Consider the following 24,985-nt stretch of genomic DNA (forward strand, 5'->3'; position numbering starts at 1 on the left):
CGGAGAAAACTGGGACAAAAACACAGGGAAGGCTAAACGGGAAAATAACCCCAAACAAAAACCCTAACCCACAACAAGAAGTAGTGACAACATTTTATCTTCTGGATCTTTACCTGCACTATGACAAAGTCTTTTAAAACTGTTGTATATCCCCCCCACTCCCAATAGATTACGTATTTAAAGAATATATTGCAGGGACGTTTTTGTTATGATTGATGTTAGCTGTCCTATCTTGATGTATAATTTTCTAAGACATGTCATTCTTAAAGTGAGCCCCGTTGGGACTCTCCCATCCACTGTGTCCCGGATGGTTTCATAGTAAAGCCCAGGGAAGTGGCTGTGTGTTGCTCTTTAATGAAGGTGGAGCGGTTAACTGGATGTAGGCCACATTTACCAAACCAACTGTCACAGCGGGCGAGGAAGAGGCAACAAGGAATAGGAAAAAGCAGACACTATGGTAGACAGGGACAGGTATGGGATTTTTTGGATACAATTAATGTACATAAGCATACTGGCATGCTAGAAAGTCTGAACAGAAGTAACTGAGAGTCCACAGGTAACGGGAATGGGGCAATGTAAAAGGGTGCAGGCAGACAGGCACATATATAGAGTTACGTTCCAGGTAACAGGAAACGTGTTGCAGGGCAAGGAGTTGGAAAGCGACAGCAAGTCACAACATTGACAATCTGGCAGAAAATGAGTGGAAATGGGGTAGTTATATGTTGCAGGGCTAATGATGGAAAGTGGGAACAGGTGAATGAGAGAGTGAGGTGGCTGGGACAGGTGGGAAGGTCTGGTGGATGGATGGGGATTGACAATACAGGGGCCTGGGGAAGAGGGAATGTAGCAGAAAGGAAGAATTGACAAAACGTCCTGTTTTGTCAGACCAACCAGTTTTAGTCTTTATCCTTGAAGAACACAAGACATGTTGGCAAAGCTGACTTAAACTGACTGCCTTCTTGAGACAAGACCCCAGACACCCCCAGTCCACAGAAATTAGAAATCCTACTCTGTCATCATTCTCTGTTGTGATAGATGCCCAGATAAGCGAGGTGGCTAAGATGCTGTACCAGCAGGGTCTCACAGAGTTGATTCACAGCAGCCCCAGTGAACAGGTGGCCTATCTCCTGGTGGAGAGAGCCTCTTTACTTGAGATGATTGAGAATCCTAACAATCTGACGGATGATGGAAACACACCCAGCCCACTGGGGTCTGAAGCTCAGGCACTGAACACGTGTGCACACCAGGTTAGAGGACGAACCTTTTTGTCAATTCTTAAAAGGTCATGAAGTACAGATACATTTCTCTCTGGAAAAGAACTTACTCTATTAATATGTGATCTAATGTTACTTCACAGTCTTCCCACAAGGGGGCAGCACATCACAGCCAGAGCCCATGGAAGAGACTCTTTGGACTCCACAAAGCTTCCCAGCGCAAGCATACATTTATTCCTGTATGCCATTTTATCTAGAGTAATGTTCCTGAATAGCATACTAACAAAACACTAAGTACTGCACTCAGGTCAGTTACAAAATCTGGAACTATAAGCCACGCCTACTTCTTTTTTGTGTATCCTAGAGTGCACGCTTGAATATGAGTGTTTTTTTTGCATGGTGCAAAACGTCCGTTTTAGCAGTATCAGCATAAACATTAACAACTTTTTTTTGTTCCAGTGTTATTAGGCTTTGTTACCAGCTCAAGCTAGGGAACCTTGCATGTCAGGAGAAATTCAAGATACTACACTACTGATGCATCTTGATCCAGTGCACTCCTCAAGGTCTCTTGTTTTTATGCTTCGGGGTTCTCTTCAAAATAGGGTTATCAAATTAAACTTAGGTCATATGGTCAGTTTGCTCGTTCCCTCTGTCTTTAGGCTGAGGCCAGGCATTTGGCTGGCCAGGCAAGCAGCATGGAGAGGAAATGTTCCCGCCTGGAGCGGGATCTGGAGGAGGGCTCCCGCCGGCTGGCCATGGCCCACAATGAGATTCGGCATTTGACTGATGAGTTGGAGTCTGCTTATTTGACTCAAAGAGCTTATGGTGAGAGAAATCAATTACCTACTTGCAAGCAGACTGTGTCATTCTCAAAGAGATTTCTCACGGTGATTACACAGTAAACAATCACCACTATGTCAACATTGCCTCTATTTTTCAGGAAATCATATTTCAATGAATCAAGGTTGCCATCACTCCTAGAAAAGAAAACATCACAAACTTTCAGCAGAACCGCAATAAATACTGTATATTAGGAGCATTCAGAAGTTATGTTAAGTTTCTAAGTGTCTGCAAAGTAAATATCCAACTATACACCATCGCCAAAAGGCCTTAATGATGAATTTAATCTCAATATCATGTTAAATAGATGTTTTTACTCAGGAACAGTTGACTGTACATGTGCATATGGACTGCTACAATGTAATTTAACCAGTGTAATGATCCATTTTTGAATGGACTGTGTCCTCTCTGATTAAGTGTAGAAAAATAATGACTAATGACAATGGATTGACTATAAGCCTATCTAGGGTGCCTAGACCTTTGAGCCCCACTGTAAATGTTTTAACTTTTTTGAGTGCGCCTCCCGCTCTCTCTCTCTCTCTCTGCGCACCGAGCTACACCGAATCTTCTAGGAACGGTGACACCGTTATCAACCGAGTATTGATTGGTCAGTAGGCGGTGCTTTTACACAGGTTGATCTCTCATCTCTAACATAACCTTCTCTCAACCAGGTTAAGTGTTCAGCACATGTTACCACGGCAATTTAACCCGGTAACAAGTGATCCACTGTTGTGATACAAAAAAACCTGGGTTGAGTTAACTCGTTAACGCCTAATCTTGCTTCGTAGTAAAGGCCTAGGATGAAGGTCGAAGACCAAAACTTAATAAATAATGCTTGCGTAAATGATCAGTGTGCGGGATTCTTTCTAACCATCATACAATATCCAAACAGACTCTGAACTAAAACCGAAGTTACCACCAATTTTCACTGCTCTAAATTGCAGAAGAAACTATGCCAGCATCTTTGTTTTTATTCTTAATGTTTGTGTATTTCAGAGCCTGAACTGCAGGCAGCTCAACAGGAGGTGGAGCAATTCAGACAGGAAGTACAAAAGATGAAGAAATATGGTGAGTCTGTTTACAAAGCATACCTGTATGTTGTTGAGTTTATATTGGGTGTCAAAAAGGAGACCACACCTGCTTACCCTGTTCATACAGGCTGGAGACTATTACAGCATTCACTGGATGTGAGGCAAGGAACACTCTGAGGCATGTACAGTGCAGGCCAAAAGTTTTTACACACCTTCTCATTCAATGTGTTTTCTTTATTTTCATGACTATTTACAGTGTAGATTATCACCGAAGGCATCAAAACTATGATTGAACACATATGGAATTATGTACTTAAAAAGTGTACCTAAAAAGTGTGAAATAACTGAAAACAGGTCTTATATTCTTGTTTCTTCAAAGTAGCCACCCTTTGCTCTGATTACTGCTTTGCACACTCTTGGCATTCTCTTGATGAGCTTCAAGAGGTAGTCACCTGAAATGGTTTCCCAACGGTCTTGAATGAGTTCCCAGAGATGCTTAGCACTTGTTGGCCCTTCTGTCTTCACTCAGCGGTCCAGCTCACCCCAACCCATCTCAATTGGGTTCAGGTCCGGTGACTGTAAAGGCGCAGCACTCCATCACTCTCTTTCTCGGTCAAATAGCCCTTACACAGCCTGGCGGTGTGTTTGGGGTCATCGTCCTGTTGAAAAATAAATGATGGTCCAACTAAACGCAACCCGGATGGGATGTCGCATGTCGCTGCAGGAGGCTGTGGTAGCCATGCTGGTTCAATTTTGATTAAATCCCTAACAGTGTCAACAGCAAAGCCCCCCCACACCATTACACCTCCTCCTCCATGCTTCTAGGTGGAAACTAGTCATGTAGAATCCATCCGGTCACCTATTCTCCGTTGCATAAAGACACGGCGGTTGGAACCAAAGATCTCAAACTTGGACGCATCAGACCAAAACCCAGATTTCCACTGGTCTACTGTCCATTTGTTTGTGTCTTGGCCCAAACAAATCTCTTCTGCTTGTTGCCTCTCCTTACCAGTGGTTTCCTAGCTGCTTTTTGACCATGACGGCCTGATTTGCGCAGCCTCCTCTTAAAAGTTGTTCTGGGGATGTGTCTGCTACTAGGACTCTGTGTGGTATTCATCTGCTCTCTAATCTGAGCTGCTCTTCATTTGCGATTTCTGAGGCTGGTGACTGGGATGAACTTATCCTCAGCAGCAGAGGTGACTTCCTTTCTTGGGCGGTCCTGATGTGAGCCAGTTTCAATGTAGCACTTGATGGTTTTTGCCACTGTACTTGGGAACACATTCAAAGATTTTGCAATTTTTCAGGCCGACTGACCTTCATTTCTTAAAGTAATGATGGCCACTTGTTTTTCTTTACTTAGCTGATTGGTTCTTGCCATACATTTAATTCTATCAGTTGTCCAATAGGGTTGTTGGCTGTGTTTCAACCTGACTTCTGCACAACAAAACTGATGGTCCTAACTCCATTAATAAGGCAAGAAATTCCACTAATTAACCCTGACAAGGCCCACCTGTGAAGTGAAAACCATTTCAGGTGACTACCTCATGAAGCTCACTAAGAGAACACCAAGGGTTTGCAGCGCTATCAAAAAAGCAAAGGGTGGCTACTTTGAAGAAACTAGAATGTAAATTTTCAGTTATTTCACACTTTTTTGTAAAGTACATAATTCCACATGTGTTCATTTATAGTTTTGATGCCTTTAGTGATAATCTACAATGTAAAAAGTCATTAAATTAAAGGAAACAAATTGGATTAGAAGGTGTGTTTAAACGTTTGGCCTGTACTAACATGCCCTGGATTTCTTTCATTTACCTGGCTTCTAACCTATCAATCGCGGTCCTGCATAATCTGTGTCATGATGGTGGTTAACAACTAGTTCAACCAACGCAATACAGTCACTGCTTCCTAAAACAAGAAGGAAAGCTGGCAAAAAAGATGACGCTGTAGATGTGTAACGCTTATCAATATCACTTCCCTATCAGTTAGGCACAAGATCTGACCATAATTGCAGTTGTCCTTTCCATAAACTGTCGTTTTTTTAGCCTATTACATTATCAGTTGCAACCCTGGCAGTGGTAAATGATTGTGAGAGCAAATAAATATATAGAATATAGAATATAAAAACCATTATTCAAACCAATTTGCACACTGGCAATGCACTGCTCTAGAAGACGACCTATAGCCTATACAAAATCCCAGAGGCTAAACTCACTTAGCCAACATTTGAATGTTTTCATATTTATTAATTTAAAGGCACAATCACCATCACCAAACCCACCAGACTCCTATTAAATAAATAATCAGTACTTTTATCATCGTAAAACACAAATAGCCTATATGTAATTCCTTCCGCTGAAAAACTAAATCTTTATCAGGGAATGTTAACTGGATTGTCGGTCTCTCTGTTTGAACCTTTAACCGCGCACCGAGCTCCAACGGATCTTTTAGGAACAGTGATGCTGTTATCAATCAAGTATTGATTGGTCAGTAGGCGGTGCTTTTACGCGGGTTGATCTTTCGTCTCCAACATAACCTGCTAACGACCAGGTTAAGTGTTCAGCATAAGTTACCACGGCGATTAAGACAGGTAAGAACTTAGCCACCGTCGTGATAAAGAAAACCCTGGGTTGAAACTGAAGTTAACCCGTTACTGCCAAATCTTTCTTTGTAGTAACGACACAACCAAAATTCACGATCACCAAAGCTACAACAACACAACACTTTGTCGAAATTTGAAAATAAAAAGCTTAAATCTTAAATCTAAAGAAGATTCTTCTAGGTAAGCAGAATGGTCCACATTCACTGCTGTGTAGAAAAAAACAGAATCCGAGGACACGGATTGTGAATCCGTGCTCACAGTTTACAACTAAGTGGACACAGTTTACAAAACAGAGGGCAGTTTATAAACTGTCCATACAGATTTGGAAATGTTCTTTGTATTCTCAGCTGACACTCCATGGACGCACACTTCCGTTGTGGCTATAAAAAAAACTTCTGTTGTGTTTTTAGCGTTCGGGTTGTAGTGCTTGCATTTGTGTTGTGGCTTTTGTATTTGTGTTGAACCGTCTCGGTCACTGTGAGATCTGATACTCACATTTTGTTAAATAAAACAAAAATTGAAAAACTTAAATGATCAAAGTTGTATTTTCAGTATTGCATATTAAAATGCTCACAATCGACCAGCATTTCATAGTCAAGAATGTTTGAAATCCTTTAACATGTATTATTTATAATTCGATGAGTGCATTATCTGACTTTATTTCTAAAGACATGGTGGAATTGCGAAAGGCCAAAGAGCTGAACGATCGTCTGGACCTTGAGATCAGAGCCTTGAGGAGCAGGGTACGCACCCTGGATGCTGAGAAAAGCTCGCTGCAGCAGACGGTAAGATACCTGCTGGAATAACGTATTTTATTGGTACACATTATGGTTAGATAACATCACATTAGATTTTTTTTTTTTAATTTTCCACATTCTTTGCAGTAGACTTTTGACTTTCAGTAAAAGAATAAGCTTAAATTTACAGTACTGGTAGGATGACACACAACATCATCAGTTAGGGCTCTGATGTTCATCAAACAGTGGAGACTGCGGTTTACCAAATGGCTTTACCGTTGGCTCAGCCAGCTGCTGGAACATCTATATGTAGTGTAGCTAACCATGGGGTGAAAGTGCTCTGTGGAAAAAAGGAAGAAAATATTTAAAAATGAAATGGGTATATTAAATGTCAGCCGTGTTCTGAGACACATTATTGTATTTTATTTTATTTGTATTTGATTGTTTTTGCATTGTGTTTCTTTTCTCTCAAGTGACCTGCCATTGGTATACAGAAAAATGTCACAACAGTGTAATCGTCTTAATGCATTTTAGATCTTTTTGATTAATTACATCTGATTCTGAAACAGTCAGGGCCGTAAAAATGGCAAAAAGCCAACGCAAGTGTCTTTGCTATTTGAAGACCGTCCAGCGCCCACGTTGTTTAAATAACAAATGCAATTGCCCCCATCGGCATGCGTTTCTTATAGGGAGGTGTGTTAAGGTGAATTCTTGGTATACAGATCTTTATCAGTATTGGTATTGTGTATTTCAAAGGAGAGCTGCCATTTAAATGTAGGCTACAGTACACAGCACAAACTGGTTGGTGTCAAATTTCAAACAAGTCACCAGTAAAAATCTTGGGTGTGTGTATCCTACGCTAGGTTGAGTGCAGTCAAGTTGAAAGATATGGATCACTTGCAAATTAAAAATGTATCACCTACGTATATTGTTATAAAATTATAAAACTCCCATCAGTTAAACCTCTAAAATGCATTGTGAATGTCGACCCTGTGCTTTAACAGACATTTAGTAACTACGTTGATCTGTGTAATGCTTCTCAGGTGGCGTCTCTGCAGAGGGAGGTGGAGCGGCTGCAGTCCGCTCTGCAGGAGCAGCAGCAGCAGCTCCTCACTGTGCAGGTTGAGGCCAGCCAGGCTAATGAGTTAGCTAAAGTGAGTCTCACTGTGAAAATCCTTTAGCATTACATGACAAGATTATATCTGCTTTAACCATCACCAAATCATGCAGAGCTGGATTTTATGTCAAACAGCAAAGGTTGAACTCAGTTTAAATTGTCATGTGCATGGATATCTCTGCAAAGAAATTTTTAACAGGCTCATACGTTTGTGTTATTATAAGGTATCTGTCAAACACATTTGTCAACAGACGTGATGCAGGAAATGAAGTTAATGTTGATGAATGTTGATCTTGTTGTGCTTCCAGTCCCAGGCAACTAAAGTGATTCAGAACAATGACATCTGCAGGGATTTACAAAGTAAGCTCAGCGCTCAGTCCAGATGCCTTTTGGAGAAGGAGTCAGAAGTGAGTGATTTAAAATATTAAACGATTATTGAGAAGATTCTGAATATGTTATAGACAAATTCATGAACAGACTGCAATGGTTTTTGTTTCTTATTACATGATGTCAAAGCCTTTTATCATTTCAGAAACATTCCCTTAAGCAGCAGCTGGATACCTCCCATAATGACCTGGATAACCCTGTAGCTACCACCCGCAGCAAAGAAAACAATCTTCAGGATCAAACGTAGGATATTCTACCTCTAATACAACATCCAGCAGCTACTTTGTGCATTCCAACTAGGCCTGCATGATTAATTGTTATAAAATTGCCATCTTGATTCCCCCTGTTCACAATTTAATTTTGAAATAACTTTGATTTAATAAAAAAAAAATGGTATGACTTTGAATCCCATTTAATTTTACGAGCCAACTGCATCACAAACGCTACTACTTTCTTTCGAGAGTTTTACACATAGACTGTATACAATTTTAAAGTGCTACCAAGCCCTGCAATGCTCTCCCTTCTTTTTATTGAAGCCTCTATCTTTACAGGCTTGCAGTGATGCTGAATGTGCTATAGGTGCCAAAGAAAATGTATGTTTGGGACTGCCAATTTGTTTTGTTTTGTCATGGTCAAAAAAATCATGGCAGAGAATTGTGATATCAATTCTAAGCAAAAAAAAATTGTGATTCATATTTTTTGCCGAATTATGCGGGCCTAATTCTAACTCTCAACAACTCTCAATGTTTCAGTAACACATAAGTTAGTGGTTTCTGTGTGTTTTTGAAGGGTGTGGAAGCAAAAAGAGTCAGATTTACTACAGCTGCCTCAGAACAAGGAAAACACACTGCGTAAGGTAATTGCTTATTCAATATACTGCGATTGGTAATTTAACAGGATTAGGTTTAGTTATATATTACAACTCCCAGTTATCATACAACTGTCAGCCAGTACCAAAGGGCGGCGACTGTTGCCCTCCACGTTAAGCTTATAGTAAACAATGCCATACAATAATTTGCATGTGCCAGCGGGATCATAATATACTACATGCTACAAACTGTTGTTTCTCCCACAGGAGTATCCTCATTATCAAAATGGGGTGAAGACTCTGTTGACAACCCAAGAGTGTGAGAAGCTCAAGAAGGAGATCTGTGAAACCCTTAAATGCCTTGACAATGAACGGAGGTAACAGCCGCAAGGTGCTGCCGTCAGCTAAAAAGCTTCAAAATTCAAGAAAACTGCAAAACACATTATACATCTTGTAATTTTTTATTGCAGCCAATAGGATTTCTATGTATGAACAAACACCAAAGTCATTTTGTTCCATCTACTTTACAGTAAATACCATGAAATGAAAGAAAAGCACAAGGCATACTTTGTCGAGTCAAACAGAAATGTGATGATGAAACCACATGGCGTGACAAGAAGATAAAAACTCTAGAACGAGAACTGTCCTTTTGTTCCCATTCAGTAGCAAAGGTAAAACCGCAGCTTTGTCTAATGTAACACAATAGAAAGCCAATACGTTTGAGGTAGGGCAACTGAATGTCATTCTTGTTTAAAATTCCATACCAATGTAACAGGTCGTCATGGTTAATTTTAAACTGTGGTAATAAGATCACAGGAGATGCAGAGTCGTGGTGTAATTCCAGTATTATTACATATATTTTTAATTAATGAGATTATGTGTAATTGGATTATGAATTGAAGGAATTCAAATACTTTTTCTTTTCCAGGAAAAAGAGCTTACCATAAGCATTACTGCAGAAAATGAGAAACTACTTGTTGAGAGGAGAAGGCTACTACAACAGCTAAATGAAGAGGAGCACAACAAGAAAGACAGCAAGCTTACAGCTTCTTTGTCCCAAAGCAGGTGCTGAACTTACACAATCAACGCTTGACAGCTTGATGAAACACGTTGAGTCCTACATGATTACTGCACATTTAACTGTGTGTTCATTGACAAAAAATATTTTTTTATGAAGGGATTTTTTTTTTTCTTGTTTTGTTCTCAAGGTTGGATTTTCTAGAGATGGAAAACAAGAAACTTGGAAACAAAATACTTCACATGTCCAAACAGCTAGCTGTTCTGAAACGCTGCCTGCAAAACATGCAGTCACTCCACTTTGCTGAGGTACCGGGCACAGTTAAGTCTTCTTGATCTTTACATGCTGGAGTCTCTGCTGTTGTAGTTTGGCCAAAGCTACTTTTAACCTTGAGACTCTAACTAGGGACACGGCTAAAGGTTTGTAGCTGTGCCAGCAACCATTTGAGAATGTAATGCTTCATAGACACCAGAAAACTAAATTGTTGCATTGATTGACACGACTTAACAAGAGTCCACACACAAGAAAGTATTAGAAACATTTTGACCAGATCAAACGTTAAGAAATCATCATCCAATCCAACTTTATTTTTAAAGGACATTTAAAAAAAACAGGTTGACCAAAGTGCTGGACATTAACATGATTATAAATACGCGAATGACAAAGCAAATATTTAAAACAAATAACAGACTAGAAAAATAAATTGCAGAATACAACTCTCAAGCAGGTTTAAAGGCCAATGAATAAAAGTGAGTCTTAAGTTGTGATTTAAAAACAGGAAGGCTAGGGGATGATCTGACATGCAGTGGCAAGTCATTGCAAAGCCTTGTGGCCACGACTGACAGCACTCTATCTCTCCTATTTTTAATCCGCGTTCTAGGGACAACAAGGAGAAGCTGGTCAGCTGACCAATGAAGGGTTCAAGAACAGGTGTAATGTGATCTTGTTTGCGAGTGCCGGTAAGGAGTTGAGCGGTAGCATTTGAACTATTTGTAATCTGGAGAGGGAGGCCTGGTTAAAACCTACATATAAAGCATTAAAGTAATCCAGGCAACTTGTAATAAAAGCATGTATAATTCTCTCAAAATCTGTGATAGATAAAAATAGCTTCAGTTTAGTAAGAAGCCTGAGTTGAAAGAAACTAGCTTTTACAGCGGAATTGATCAGCTTCTCTCACTATCCATTTTAACACCAAGGTTAGTCACCATGGACTTGACATAGGGTGTCAGGGTACCCAGGTCCAGTTGGGAGGAGCCAAGAGCACTACAGTGTCTAAATATCATGACTTCAGTTTTTCTTTCAATAAAACATAAAACGTTTAAAGTCACCTAGGCTTTTATGTCATAAAAACAATCAAGCAATCTTTTTAGATAATTTATCACCCTTACTTTTTATAGACAAGTAGATCCGTGAGTTGTCTGCATAGAAGTGGAAGCTGATGTGATGCTTCTTTAAGATGGAACCAAGGGGAAGCAAATACAGGGAGAAGAGAATCGGCCCTAAAATAGAACCCTGAGGAACTCCACATGTCAGTGGCGCTGAGAGTGTAGTAGAGCCACCAAAACTAAACTTTGACTAAACCAAAATAACTTTGAACACTATCTCTGATACAAATGATCTAAACCACTCTAGTGCAGTGCCTTTCATCTCCACACTGTGCTTGAGACGAGAAACAAAAACACTTTGGTCAACGGTGTATTGTAAGTATTGCAACGTACTTACGTAATCAACGTAATTATAACTCATCCTAAGGGCATGGGCGGTGCCAGGGAGGGGCTTGAGGTTGGTCTAGCTACCCCTAGGATTCCCATATCACCCCACCAGCACCCCCAAGAAATTGCAGTGGTGTAAAAAATTTTTTTTAAGGGTTAGGGTTAGGTTTTTTTTTTAATTTTTTTCCATTGTTTATTTATATTTAGAAAACAAATGAATACATTAAAAACACAAAACGATTATTTTCAGAACAAAAATGTGGCGCAAACACAGGTGATAATATTCAGCCAATGGTTGCACACCTTACATTTTTTACCTTATTTCCTTAGTGACGTATTTACACAGAAGAAGAGTGCAATATTTGGAGCTGTTAGGATTGAACTGAATAAATGGATCACAGAATCCAAAGTTATACAGCTTAGAGTACGATGGTTTATTTATAGCCCTGAAAACGTGTTTGAAACAGGCTCAATGGCATAGTTAGTTTGTACTTATAGATTAAGTTAAGGTGGGAGCGTATTTGCGTGCATGTGTGTGTGTGTAGGCTAGGTCTATCAAGGGAAACTCTAAATTTCAGAGCACCCTCACTGAAACGTTAAGCAACCCCATAGCAACAGCAAAAAGAAATCTCTGGCAACACCAGTGCCTGAGGGGGACATGAATGAGTGAAGCAATTCAGTGGAAATTCATCAAACTGTTGTTTCACTAAAAACCACAAATGGCAACCTGCACTAGATGAAAAGTCAGGGGATCACCAAAGTCAGGAGGAATGTATGTACAAAATGTCCGTCCAGCACTGTAGTTGTTGAAAATTTCAGTTTGAATCAAAGAGTTGGACCAACCAACCAAAATTGCCATTCTGCTATTCCTACAGCCATGCCGCTAGAATAGCTAAAAACTGTAACTAATTGCAACTGTAATTAGCTAATGGCTTAGCTCTAAACTAATGTTAGTATTAGCATGTCATGACACACTCGCATTCAGGAGGTTAGCATGATAACGTGCTAAAATGTCATGGCAATCCATCTAATGATTGAGATGTTGGATTATAAACAAAAACTGGACAAAAACTGATTAACTATTGTTGCTGAGCCACGCATTCACCTTGGCCAAATACAGTCTAATAACAAAAGACCAATTCATTTTTTACCAAAATTGACGTTTTGTGTTTTTTTTTAGGAACTGAAGAAAACAGCAAATCGTATGCAGGTTTTTAAATCCCTCCCTGTGCAGACTTCAAGGTCAGCCTGATCCCAATTTGGAGTTTGAGCAAAACCTGTTTTCTTGCAAAATAAAAACGCCGCTAAATGACCTGTGATTCCGTCCCTAGCGCAATGATGCCTGAGCAGTCTGAAATTCAGGGCTTATTGGACAATACTCCCAGCAAGCAGACAGCCGTGACCTACTACCCTCACCGTTTCATCTCTGGGCCTCTGTCTCAAGCTGCAGAGATGGGCTACCTGAATTTCACATCCGCTCTGGGAAGCTCAAACCACTCAAGTCCCCCGGCCGCCCTCAGCAGCTCATAAAGCATGTGTTCCTGAGATCTTCTGTCTGTCTGCAACATGTATATATTTTGTACAGAAATTATTTTTATTTTTAAATTTATTACACAAATGTATTTGTTTAACACAGTAAGACATCTGAATAAACAGTTGCTAAATCTCAAAAGATTTCCAACCAATTTCTTAAATGGTGCTCACTGTTAATTCGATTGGATGTTTCAGCTACTTGTCAGTGATAGCTTCACACTGTCATGCATACACAATATTAAAACATTGTGTAAAATGTATAAAAGACCCAAGCTGCATTCCGTTCCATAGTGTACATACACATACCGAACACCATGCAATCTCACAGATGAAGATATCACTTAAATTTTACACTACTGAAATTCTGCATTCGAACAAAAACTGTTACCATCACATAACTTCTACTATTGAAATGTAACTTTTGAATAAATGTTATTTGATTAATTAACAAGATGTACAGTGTCAGTCTCCAGTGAGACACAATGACCAATGAGTTATTTAGCTGACTAAACTCAACCACCACTAAACATAAACACCCTCAGCTAGCCCAGGAGAGAGAGAGAGTTCTCTGCAATGGTCATGCCAAGCTCATGAACAGGCCAATGCTGTCATCAAGGGAAGTGGGGGGGCAATAGGTCTTACTGAAGATCCATCAGCACTAAGAAGGTGGATGGTAGCTGGTCCTGAAGTTAGCTGCTTGGTTTTACGATGCAGCATCTAGAGCCAAAGAAGGCACAGAACAAAGTTCTTCAGGAATTGGTCTGCAACAATTGTGGCTCGCTTTTGGCCATAGAATGAACCTTAGATGGATCCCTTCACATGACCTCTATCAATGTATCAAAAAGGGAGAAGAGCAGAAGTATTTTCTTCTTTCATGCATTCACTGGCTGTGATGTTTTTCAGCCTTCCATGGCAAAGGGAAGAAGACTGCTCGGTGAACATGTAATACTGTATTTTGGACAAAGCTTCTGAAATCTTCAGCCACTACCCTCCAAGAATGGATGACAGCAACCTGAAGATTTAAAAAAAGTTTGTGGTCATGATGTACGACAGATCCAGAAAAGCAGGAGGAGTAGATGAAGCCAGGTTGGACTTGTTTGCCTACTCAAGCAGCATTGCTGCAGCATGTAAAGGGTTCAGCCTACCAGGCAAGCGGCATTTGGAGTCAAGCAACTGTATGCACGCCAGAAATACTGAATCATTCTGAGTTGAGATAGACCAAGAAAGATTATCTATGGTAGACATTTTGGAGTGTCACAAAGATCTGTTACAATTCCCAGGCTTCAACACACACACACACACAAACACGTTAGTTTTAGTTCTAAGTTGGTCTTTACATACTTATATTTTCACCAGCAGCAATTGTGCACATTTTGTCTTACACAGTTAAAACAGCTATAAAGCAGTCTCTTGTTTTAGAGGGACTACAGTCTTGACCCTGGCCTGCGTGGACGGGGGACAATGGCACTCATATTCTCCTGCCAACTCTTCCTGGTTGGTGCATCTGTGCAGTACAGGTTACAGCTTGACACCACATTTCAAGAGCCCACTGTTGCTTAGTTACCTATGCACATGCTCAATAGCTCTTGAACTCCTGTAGCTCTGCTGGCTTAACTGTGGTGTCAGGTTACAGCCTGTTTCTACACAGTCATTACTAAGGACATAACAGCGAATATTTTATTTGTGGAAAAAATAGATCTTGCAATATTGGATTGTATGAGTTTGACAATCGACTAGTTTGGACTTCACGGGAAAATATGAAAATAAAAAGAGATATGGATTAACACAACTTTTATGCCTTTCTGTCACATATACTGCAGTCAGATTCTCTGTGGTCCCTCAGAAGGAATCACTGCACATGGGTAAACACCTGTAATGACATTTTGAACATGTTCAGTTGCTAAAGACACGTTTAAAACTTGCCCTGTTTAAGCCTGTTGGGTGCTAACTATCAGGAGGATAACACGGTGTAGAATGCACAGATTATTTTGGTTTTTCTTGCTACTGACAGCACTTCAAATTTTCAAACAACAGAACTACATGTTGAAATCGAACGGAATTCTCCTTTAACGTGGTTGGATACTCTGTGCAGTCCACTTTGCAGGGAACTATTAGGCAATTGGAACGCGCCCCCAGATTAGGGTCTTATAAGCACTCAAACATGTATACAACAATATTACACCACAACTTAAATATTTTAAAGAAGCAATATGGCCTTATTACCATATATCCAATAAACAGCACCAGAAACACAAACCAAATAAATCATCTTGATTATTGTTGCTTTATCATGTCTAAAGTGCAGCCAGGGCAACTTGTTGAACAAATTAAAATAACTTTCGGGAATGGCTATTGACAGTCAGACCACCTGGCTGCAACAGGGCAGCAAAGAGGTCAAATAATTTCATTAGACTTTAACGTGAATGTACTATTGCATTATATAACTTAAATGAAATAAACATATCTAGGGCAAGGTGCTTTGGGATATTATACTTCTCTTTGAAAGATTCTTACAAATGTTTATTTGCTTACTTTGTCTTTCAAATTATTATGTTTGGAATCCTTAAAAAACAAAATTCTGTCCTTGCAGAAAAGCAACTCATGCATCAATAAATGTGTCCCAACATGCCAAGAAGGCCACCCATACAAACAGTAATTGTTCACCAGAAAACTCTGTAATGTCACTGCATACATAATTTTCAAGGTTAGGTTACAAGATATATTGCATTTTTACAAAAATTTAGAAAAATCAGTCACCATCAATCCCCACCAATAATGGTAAAGCTCTCCTGATAAAATTGAATTTCAGGCTACAAAAAACATCTACATAAATAAAACCAAAATGAAAATTACAAAAAATTAAATAAATAACTTTTACAATTGATCAAGCTCTCGGGATTTGTCGATGGAATCAATTCATAACATTCATAAGTTGAACTTTGATTCAACAGGATTTGATTTCTTGTACCGACTGTGGGCTGTTTGAAATGGCTGAACACTGTCTGCTTTTTGTCTCCGCCCCCTGCTATTGTTGCCTGCTCCTATCCACTTAACATGCTAGGCTCATCTTGAACGAGCCTATAACACTGGATACAGATAACAAAGAACAGCAAATTACTTTCCTGAATCGGTAAGTGGGACGGGCCTATGATGTTTGTAACATTCATAGGCAAAACAACCTGATGAATGATTTATTCTACTTCAAGCATTACTATCAAAAAAGTAGGAATTGGGAAACAAACTGACTTACAAAAAAATGTGACTTTCATCAACCAGTGCAGATACACACTTTGATATTCTTAAAAACACACAAATATGGAATTACAAGCTATTTTGTAGAACAGCACTACAACTATGCAAAGGAAATCCACACTTGCAGATATGCAAATAAATCCCCTGAGAAAACAAGGAGCCATGGAGCATGGGAACCTGAGAGCGTCACGTTTGTCAGAAAGTTTTGAATGCCACTTATTAAATATAAGAGGTGATTTTGCACTTAAGACTAAAACACACTAAGGTGTGCGAAGTGTATCATAATGCTTTGGTGCCCACAGTAGTCGTGTGACTTGTATGTCGCTCCTGTAGCCGATACTGGTGTCCCAGCAGTACTCTGGTGAGAGCACCCTGCTTGGTTTGTGAAGCCACATGTACTTGTTGAGATGGCTTTCATCGTGCCACAGAGCCTCCACATTATTCTGTTTATCCTCCATGATGCTATAGTAGCAGGCCTCAGTCAACGCTTTTACTCTCTTCCACGAGCCTCCAAAGATGGCAGCGTGGTAGTAGAAATCCCCAGTTGGCATGTATGCCTTGGACTTTGGGTTTCGATCATAGGTAAACAACCTCTTTGGAAGGTGGTAGTAGTGGGCATGGAGCAGAGCCACAGAATCTCCCAGAGCCTCTGAGCCAAATCGCCCAGTAAACACCTGATCAACGTCAAAGCAGAAGACGTGCGTGCAGTGGTGGCGAATATCCGACTCTATGACATCTGATATGGCCTTCATTCGCATCATAGAGATATCCTGCCACCTGGAGCTCTTCTCTACTTTGATAACCTTAATGCTTCGCTGAGGAGTAAGCTTGATGTCTGGCACCTTTTCTGGGACGTCCGTAAACACGTAATACGTTACGGGCAAACCCAACATAAAGTGATGCTCTGATGAGTTCAGGAAGTTCTTAAGGTAAGCATCCAGGTACCTTACGTGAAAGTGTAGACAATAATAAGGTCATGTTTTATTTTTTACTTTTTAATACGTGAGTAATATGAGCAGACTAATTCCTGAGGAAAGTCATTTAATGTGTGCAATATATCTATCACAGATAAACATACATGCTCTAAGATCATTTTTTTCCAGATCAGAATGTTTTTTTTATGTGTCAGTTTGACAGTATTTACGACAGTTTTTTTCCTAACAGGTATTTCAGTATTGATGTGCAAACAAACCTGCCCACAGCAAACACTGTAAGAGCCACAGAGGATTCTTCAGTCTTGTGCATCTGATCGTAAAGATCCGGGTCAAACATTCCTTCCCAGATAATGGGAGCTTTCCAAGATGTACACGTTAGCACATCAGGTCTGGACCTAAAAAACAAGACGACTGAAAGTTTAAAACCAACATCTTCAAATGTCATCTGTTGAGGACTCTGTAAAATCTTACGTAATAGGTCACTGGTTGTTTTTGTAGAAATGTGATGATAAAAATGAATACATGGATTTAAAAAAACAGTTTCTGCGGGAAAGACTCGTTTCACACATTCCTCTAGACTGAAATCACTCATTCTAAACAATTCTTTACTTCAGCACGACTCTACCTCACATTCAAAATGCACTCATGCAACAAAACCCTGTGTTGAAATGTCAGTGACCATAAACAAACACATTAGTATGCTTTATTTACCGTCCCTAGAGAACCCTCAAGAGTCTTACATCTTTATTAAGACATTTACACAGTTTTGATGGTGGTTTAATTTGAGAAAACAATATTGTATTTAATTATATGATTGTCAGAGTTTAGTCCACATAGCCTCCAGTTGTGCTGACTGTGTGAAGAGGTGAGACAGAACCTTTTTGTCCAGTAAAATAAAACTTCCCCCTTGTAAAAATTAATAATCTACAATAATAATCTACTGTGTAACAGTAACTAATGAAGGTTGTGCTTTTCTAGGTCACTGCTGCTGCATGTGTTTGTAGGAAGTGTTCAAGCTTTATAGATTTCATGTTTGTAAGACTAAGCATCAGTTAAAGCATTTATAATCTTTGGCTAAAGTAAAATGTGTGTATTCTCGGTTGTCTACTTTAGTTGTCAGAGTACTGTGACCATGTATATTTGACCTTATGGCTAGTAATATCCTTTAATAAATACACTAGTTACATTTATTTGTATTATTTGTAACTATATATTTTTTTTCAAATCATGATGGCCAACCTGACTTATGTTAATCTAAATATGATGGCTGCTACTAACAATTAATTTCATTATGGATAAACCTGCAGATTACCGCCCAGGTTAATTAATTAATCATTTAGTCTTTAAAAAGGTCCAATATGTAATATCCAAAAATGACCCCAATGCGTCATCAGATATTAAGGAAACACGCTAAATTGAAATACTATCTTTTTTGACAAAGACTTTTCTGATTGATGTGATTAAAAGGCTTCTCAATGCATTGAACGATAAAAAGTAAAATCTTGGATGTTGGGTTTTGAGCGGTGTGCAGACAGCAGCATCGACACTGTATGTGCGCTGCAGCCAAAACTTTAGGTAGGAATGGTCTTACCAAAGGTCGAGGCTGGCGTCCACACTGTTGTCCAGAGACAGCATCTTTGCACTTTCCAAAGAGCATTTGTCCATAGGAAGGTAGCCTATTAAAAGTCTGATATCAAAAACAGAAATAACAGCCACATTTTAATAATGTAAAGTTTAGATTTGGGCTTATGAATTGATCTAGTATGTGGTGTCTCCTACATTTAAATACAGACTCACCTCAAACACGGAGATATAAAGTAGACAGCATAGAGTGTAATAGGGATGTAAAGCAGACATTTCAAAACACTCTTTGTCTTCTGAACATGTCTGCAGGAGAGAAAGAAAAGGCAAATTAAAACAGTAAAACGCTTAACCTTAATTCAGAAAATTCCAAACTGTATAACACAATAGCCAAAACAAGAAAGTTTTAAAAAAGAAGAAGATGTTAGCTACCCCATTGTTGAAAAACGCAAGCGTCTAAACTCAGCAGACCGTGAACTCTCTTGTGGAAGAAAGTGAAGGTGGATGTAGGTTCATGGAAGATTCTGAAACAACAGAAGGAGAGGTTCTCAAAATGATTCTACACACAAGCTTGGTGGTTCAAATCTGAACACCCAAGTATGGCTGCGCAATCTTTTCACATTTTTAGATATTGGAGGTGATATATCATAAGTTTGGTTATGGATTTTAAAATTTTAGGCAAGGCAAGGCAAGGCAGCTTTATTTGTATAGCTCATTTCAGCAACAGGGCAATTCAAAGTGCTTTACACAAAATCATTAAAACAGATAAAACACAAGTACAAACAGTTAAAAGTCATAAGCATTAAAAATCAATAAGACACATGAATAGACAGTTAAAAACAAAATAGAAACATTAGGACACATAAAACACCAGAATAAAAGTTACAGTGCAGCATAAGAACGAAATGAGCATTAATTTAAAGAAAGGCAGCATCAAAAAGGAAGGTCTTCAGCCTTGATTTAAAAGAACTGAGAGTAGCAGCGGATCTACAGGTTTCTGGGAGTTTATTCCAGATATGAGGAGCATAGAAACTGAAAGCTGCTTCAACCTGTTTAGTTCTGATTCTGGGGACAGAAAGTAGACCTGTCCCAGATGACCTGAGAGGTCTGGGGGGGTCATAGTGTAGTAGCAGATCAGAAATGTATTTTGGACCTAAACCGTTAAGGGATTTATAAACTTCTTTACTTCTTTGTTACCTTAAAAGATTTTTATTTTTCACAATATAAAAGTCAAACTTCTCAAATGTTAAATGCTTTAATACAAACAACACACACAGACACACACCGACACTTAACCCTTGTGTTGTCCTTTGTGTCATGGGGACTTCAGTTTATTTACATTTTGTATTAGCCGGGCGTTGTGCTTCAGGGTCCCCGGGGCCTTCTTCATTTCATGTCAACTGCCGTCGTGGCCTCACCCTTCGGGTCTTGGAGACCCTTGTTTATTTTTATGTGATTATATGTATATTCCACTACTCCCGCCTCGTACATCAGGTCCCAGGGACCCTGGAGGACGAGATGAAGCCATTGGGATACAGGTTCGAGAGCAGGACGGGTCTCTGGGACCCAGGAGGACGAGGCCTGGGTAGCAGAAAAATACTACTGGACACAGGTGGGTCTCTGGGACCCAAAGGACGACAGAAGGGTTAATATTGCAACCATCTTGCATGTACCTGTGAAAGAGAACTGTTAGAAATGTGAGATCCTTTTGGATTGGATTGGATCGAGGAATAAAATGACTGTATGGTACCGAGAACAAGCAAAAAGAAAAGCAAATAATTCCAATTATAAATCTGACTGGCTAGTTTACCAAAAGCTAAGAAATGATTTTACCAAGTTAAAACATCTGGAGAAAGATGACAGTAAGAAAATGTGGAATATTCTTAATGATGTGATTGGCAGAAAATCCAAATCTACTCCATTTGTTGAAACCAAAAGACATTTCCAATCTAATCACCTAAACATTTAAAAAAAAAAGTGAATAAACTTAGGAGGAAATGTGCCAAACAAACAACACACAATCATATACCTTGATTAGAGATCAAATTATGAAAGGAAAAAAAGAAAAAAGGAAGAAAAAGGCTTGAATGAGGAATTGGAGGTCAGCACTGGAATGGGTAACAAACTGGTTTCAAAGCCCAATTCCACTGAAGTTGGGATAATAATAAAAAGACATAATACAATGATTTGCAATTCCTTTTCAACCTATATTGAATTGTATACACTACAAAGACAAGATGTTTGTGAACAACTTTTCAAGCAGTTTAACAATAGTCCAACAGTTTAAGAACAATGTTTCTCAGTGTACAATTGCAAAGAATTTAGGGATTTCATAATCTACAGTCCATAATATCATCAAAAGAATCAAAGAATGCGGAGAAATCTTTGCATGTAAGCGGCAAGGCCGAAAACCAACATTGAATGCATATGACCTTTGATCCCTCAGGTGGCACTGCATTAAAAACCGACATCATTGTGTAAAGGATATTACCACATGGGCTCAGGAACACTTCCCAAAAGACAGTTCGTTGCTACATCTACAAGTGCAAAAAAAGTGCAGAAACGCTGCCGGCTTCTCTGGGTCCAAACTCATCTGAGATGGACTGATGCAAAGGGGAAAAGTGTGCTGTGCTCTGACGAGTCTACATTTCAAATTGTTTTTGGAAATCATAGATGTCATGTCCTCCGGGCCAAAGAGGAAAAGGACCATCCGGATTGTTATCAGCGAAAAAGGTCAAAAGCCAGCTTCTATAATGGTATGAGGGTGTGTTTCAGCAAGACAATGGCAAGCCACATTCTGCATGTGTTACAACAGTTTGGCTCTATAGTAAAAGAGTGCGGTACTGGACGGGCCTGCAGCAACAAAAAAACCGGACTGCTGTGCAACTGAAGTTGTACATCAAACAAGAATGGGAAATAATTCCAACTTCAAAGCTTCAACTATTAGTGTCCTCAGTTCAAATGCTTTTTGAGTGTTGACAAAAGGGAAAGGTGATGTAACACTGTGGTAAACATACTCCTGTCCCAGCTTTGTTGGAACATATTGCAGGCATCAAAATCAAAATTAGTAAATAGCAACAAAAAAAAGGTTTGAACAATACATGTCATGTCTATTGATTAATGAATAATTTAAACTAGGTTTGTGTGTGTTGTGTTAAGTTAAATGTTGTTATGTCTCTCCAATATTATTTGTGGTATTGTTTCTGTGATGCATTGAATTTTGTTTAGTTATAGTGACTGCTTAATGTTATTATGCACTGCTATAGATGCACAGGTTTTGCACGGACTCAAGAGGACTGTTTCTGGAAGAAGGTTTAGCAAACTGAGTCTAACCCAGAACTCTGAGTTGATTTACCCTGAGATGGGAAACGGAGTTTTTGGTTCCAGAACAGCTGATTCAAGTTGGTTCAATCAACCCTCAGTAGGTTCACTCAGGGTTAAGCGCGTGCACCACCACAATAAAAAGACAGCAATTATACTATGATTCACCACGGCAACAACTTGAAAGAAACTGGTCGGCGGAAAGAGTCATGTGCACATACAGCGAGTTTGAACATATATTTTGTTAAAAAAGCAACACAGCGGCTGCAGCAAAAACTTGCTTAAGCTCTAATATAGTGTATTAATTTCATATTTAATCATAAATACCTGTAATATTACTGATGAAATGTATTGACGGGGTTACATCATTCACCTGCAATACTGTGAAACTTGTTTTTAATGGCTCATACTGGTTTGTACCAAGTGGAACACAACAAAGACGTTTAAAAAAATGTCTTTTTCACCCTTCTAACAGCGCTTTGCTATACAATGACTTTACCAGTAGTCTCTGCATCTCCATGTAAAAGAAAACTGCAATTTGCAGAAGAACGTAATGTGAAAAAGAACCTGCTGGGATGTGGAGCATGTCCATGAGGGGTGACATTATAGGAGGATGGAGAAGGTTATGTAGGTTACCTAACTGATAAACTGGGAAGAAAAACAATACCGCTCAAATAGGTTGGCTAGTATCTGGAAATGAAAATGCATCTATAGTCCCAACGTATGTTTAACTCCCTGCAAAGTAATACAAATTCTTCATCAGCGGGATCGTTGACAAAAGGAAATACCATGTTTTGATAAAAAAAATGTTTTACATTCTCCATAAGACAGTTAACCAACCCTGTTTTTTTTTTACTCATGCAGATGACTAATAAAGACTGAATGAATGAGGAAATGAAAGAGCACTGTGTCCGATGGAGGAGACCGTAAGAAACTTGAGGTTTCTAGAAGAAAACCTGCTAACGACCAGATTAGGTTCACACGCTGTTCTCTGAAACGGCTCCCAGAAAGAATACCTGTGGCTAGGGTCCCAGCTAATGGAGATCTTAATAAATCAAATCTCTATTAAATTACGCAATACAGTACACAGTAAATTCATCAACATTGTATACCGGTAAGTCCACCATCAACTTTTTATCTACTGAATATGCTGTTTTACTGTGAATAAAGACAATGTGGTCCGGACCACGGATCTTCAACATGCGGTCCTCATAGTCAAGGCAAGGGGGCCTCCAAATGATTGGTTTTTTCCAAAATGAAAGTCTTGGCATGAATCCAACATATTAATTGCAAATATCAATCCCCACTGCTTACTGGGCTATAGGTAAGGTAGTCACTAAGATAGCCATCCACAGATACAGTTGATCCTAAGTATTCACTATGCCACATGCATGTTTAACACTAAAACATAATTTATAAAAACATGGCAAGAGCTGTTAGGCTATTTTAATAGCTTAGAGTTCTATACAAAAGGGTATTAAGGCTTTAGGCAGCTCCATGTGTTATTGAATGCAACTTCATTTAATACACCATATGTAGTAGGGGGTCCCTATTTCGTCTTTCTTTCAGTTAAGGGTATCATTGGTTTAAAAAACGTTGAAGACCCCTGGTCTAGACTTTACGCTGCAAGACATACGCTCTCAAGGCAAAATGATGATTGGGAATGCTTACATTTACTTTTTCTGTATAAGACACATTTATGTATTTTTTAAAGTATGTGCTGTAGTAGAACTACCATTAGACAAGTAATATTTGAGGTATGTTTTGGAGAACATACCTATCTTATTTCATCATTAAATAAATGATTATTTTTGTTGTATCTCTTTTTGGTGTTTTGATTTGTAGACGGTCCCTAATCACCGCCGTCTCTCCTCTGGCTGCTCAGATCAATGTTATTTCTCCAGGTGGAATACGGTTCGTTTGGATGAAAATGAGTTCGTAGCTCGTTGTTAACCTTACTGTGCTAGGAAATATGCGTCGTTTGTGGTTTATAAAAAAAATTAGAAAAAAGATTTCGCCATAGAGTACTTGATCCCGGAGTTAATCTGTGAATGTCTCTAACTTTAGCGACTTGTAACATAGTAGGCCAAATGGATGTGTTTCCTGTTAAATGATGCCAGTGTAGGTTACATTGGCCTAAATGTAGGCTATGGGATCCTATAACCAGACTAAAATCCTCATAAAAAAATGATCGCAGTGTTGGCACATCTTTAAACTCAAATTAAGCTGAACACTTTAAAGTAAACCAAAGAGATATTGTTTAGGCTATATTCTCAACATATTGTAGCCAACACAAAATGGTGTTGATAGCGCACTTACCTGTGAGTCTCTGTCACCCCCATACATCCTTAACTCGTCCAAAATGATTCACCAATAATTTCAACCTGGTACAAAGGGAACAAGAAGGCGTATCTAAAAGTTCTTTTTCTGGCGTCAGTTTACAGGTAAAGAAAGAGTGCTCGGTGTTGCCCCCTGCCTTGTTTGGCCGTGGGTGGGGTGGGTGTTTCCCAGGTGGTTTTTGTTCTTTTCCCTTTTTTTGCGGATGTTTCTCGAGTGCATATCCAACTACACTTGACGGTAAAAGAAGGCTACCCTACAAGACAACTAATTGATGCACAATATTTCCAATTCATATTAGACTATAGCTAATTGAATGTCACCACACCTGCGCAAACCCACTCGAAGACAACACCTCAAGGCTTTATCCTAACAATAAACACATTTTGAACAAGAAACAACAAGGCTCTGCACAGCATGATGAAAGCTTTTTGGTAGCTCCACTGAGTGATCTTTTCTGATAACGCTTGATCGTGGCTCACATGAATGTAGAAAGTGAGACAGACATTTTACTATCTATCTTTCTGCCTTGTCATTGTTTTGACTACATGGTTTGCATGTAG

General features: G+C 39.2%; 2 protein-coding genes across 3 annotated transcripts in view; one reads left to right on the plus strand and one right to left on the minus strand.

The window, feature by feature from the left end:
* si:dkey-264d12.5 (coiled-coil domain-containing protein 30) overlaps positions 1 to 13,072 on the plus strand; it is a 15,842-nt gene extending 2,770 nt beyond the window's left edge. Inside the window, 16 exon segments of the mRNA XM_034869083.1 lie at positions 1,036 to 1,247; positions 1,358 to 1,453; positions 1,874 to 2,039; positions 3,051 to 3,122; positions 6,354 to 6,469; positions 7,465 to 7,575; positions 7,847 to 7,945; positions 8,071 to 8,168; positions 8,715 to 8,781; positions 9,001 to 9,110; positions 9,264 to 9,295; positions 9,298 to 9,404; positions 9,662 to 9,798; positions 9,942 to 10,071; positions 12,644 to 12,705; positions 12,795 to 13,072. Coding sequence (XP_034724974.1) covers positions 1,036 to 1,247; positions 1,358 to 1,453; positions 1,874 to 2,039; positions 3,051 to 3,122; positions 6,354 to 6,469; positions 7,465 to 7,575; positions 7,847 to 7,945; positions 8,071 to 8,168; positions 8,715 to 8,781; positions 9,001 to 9,110; positions 9,264 to 9,295; positions 9,298 to 9,404; positions 9,662 to 9,798; positions 9,942 to 10,071; positions 12,644 to 12,705; positions 12,795 to 12,993 — 1,814 coding nt within the window. The 3' untranslated portion in view covers positions 12,994 to 13,072.
* Positions 13,073 to 15,920: 2,848 nt separating this feature from the next.
* LOC117943156 (alpha-1,3-galactosyltransferase 2-like) lies at positions 15,921 to 24,811 on the minus strand. 2 transcript variants are annotated; one of them, XM_034869113.1, is made up of 7 exons: positions 24,405 to 24,811; positions 22,363 to 22,365; positions 19,197 to 19,288; positions 18,981 to 19,070; positions 18,775 to 18,870; positions 17,441 to 17,578; positions 16,509 to 17,193 (listed from the first exon to the last, which is right to left on the minus strand). In XM_034869113.1, exons 3-7 carry the CDS (start codon positions 19,199 to 19,201, stop codon positions 16,509 to 16,511), a joined length of 1,014 nt encoding a protein of 337 aa, XP_034725004.1. In that variant the 5' UTR covers positions 19,202 to 19,288; positions 22,363 to 22,365; positions 24,405 to 24,811. The 2 variants fall into 2 exon arrangements, with proteins under 2 accessions (XP_034725003.1, XP_034725004.1); XM_034869112.1 differs by lacking the exon at positions 22,363 to 22,365 and having other exon boundaries at positions 15,921 to 17,193; positions 24,405 to 24,810.
* Between the last annotated feature and the right edge of the window lie 174 nt (positions 24,812 to 24,985).

Source organism: Etheostoma cragini, chromosome 4 (genome assembly GCF_013103735.1).
Source record: "Etheostoma cragini isolate CJK2018 chromosome 4, CSU_Ecrag_1.0, whole genome shotgun sequence".
NCBI classification, from domain to species: Eukaryota; Metazoa; Chordata; class Actinopteri; order Perciformes; family Percidae; genus Etheostoma; species Etheostoma cragini.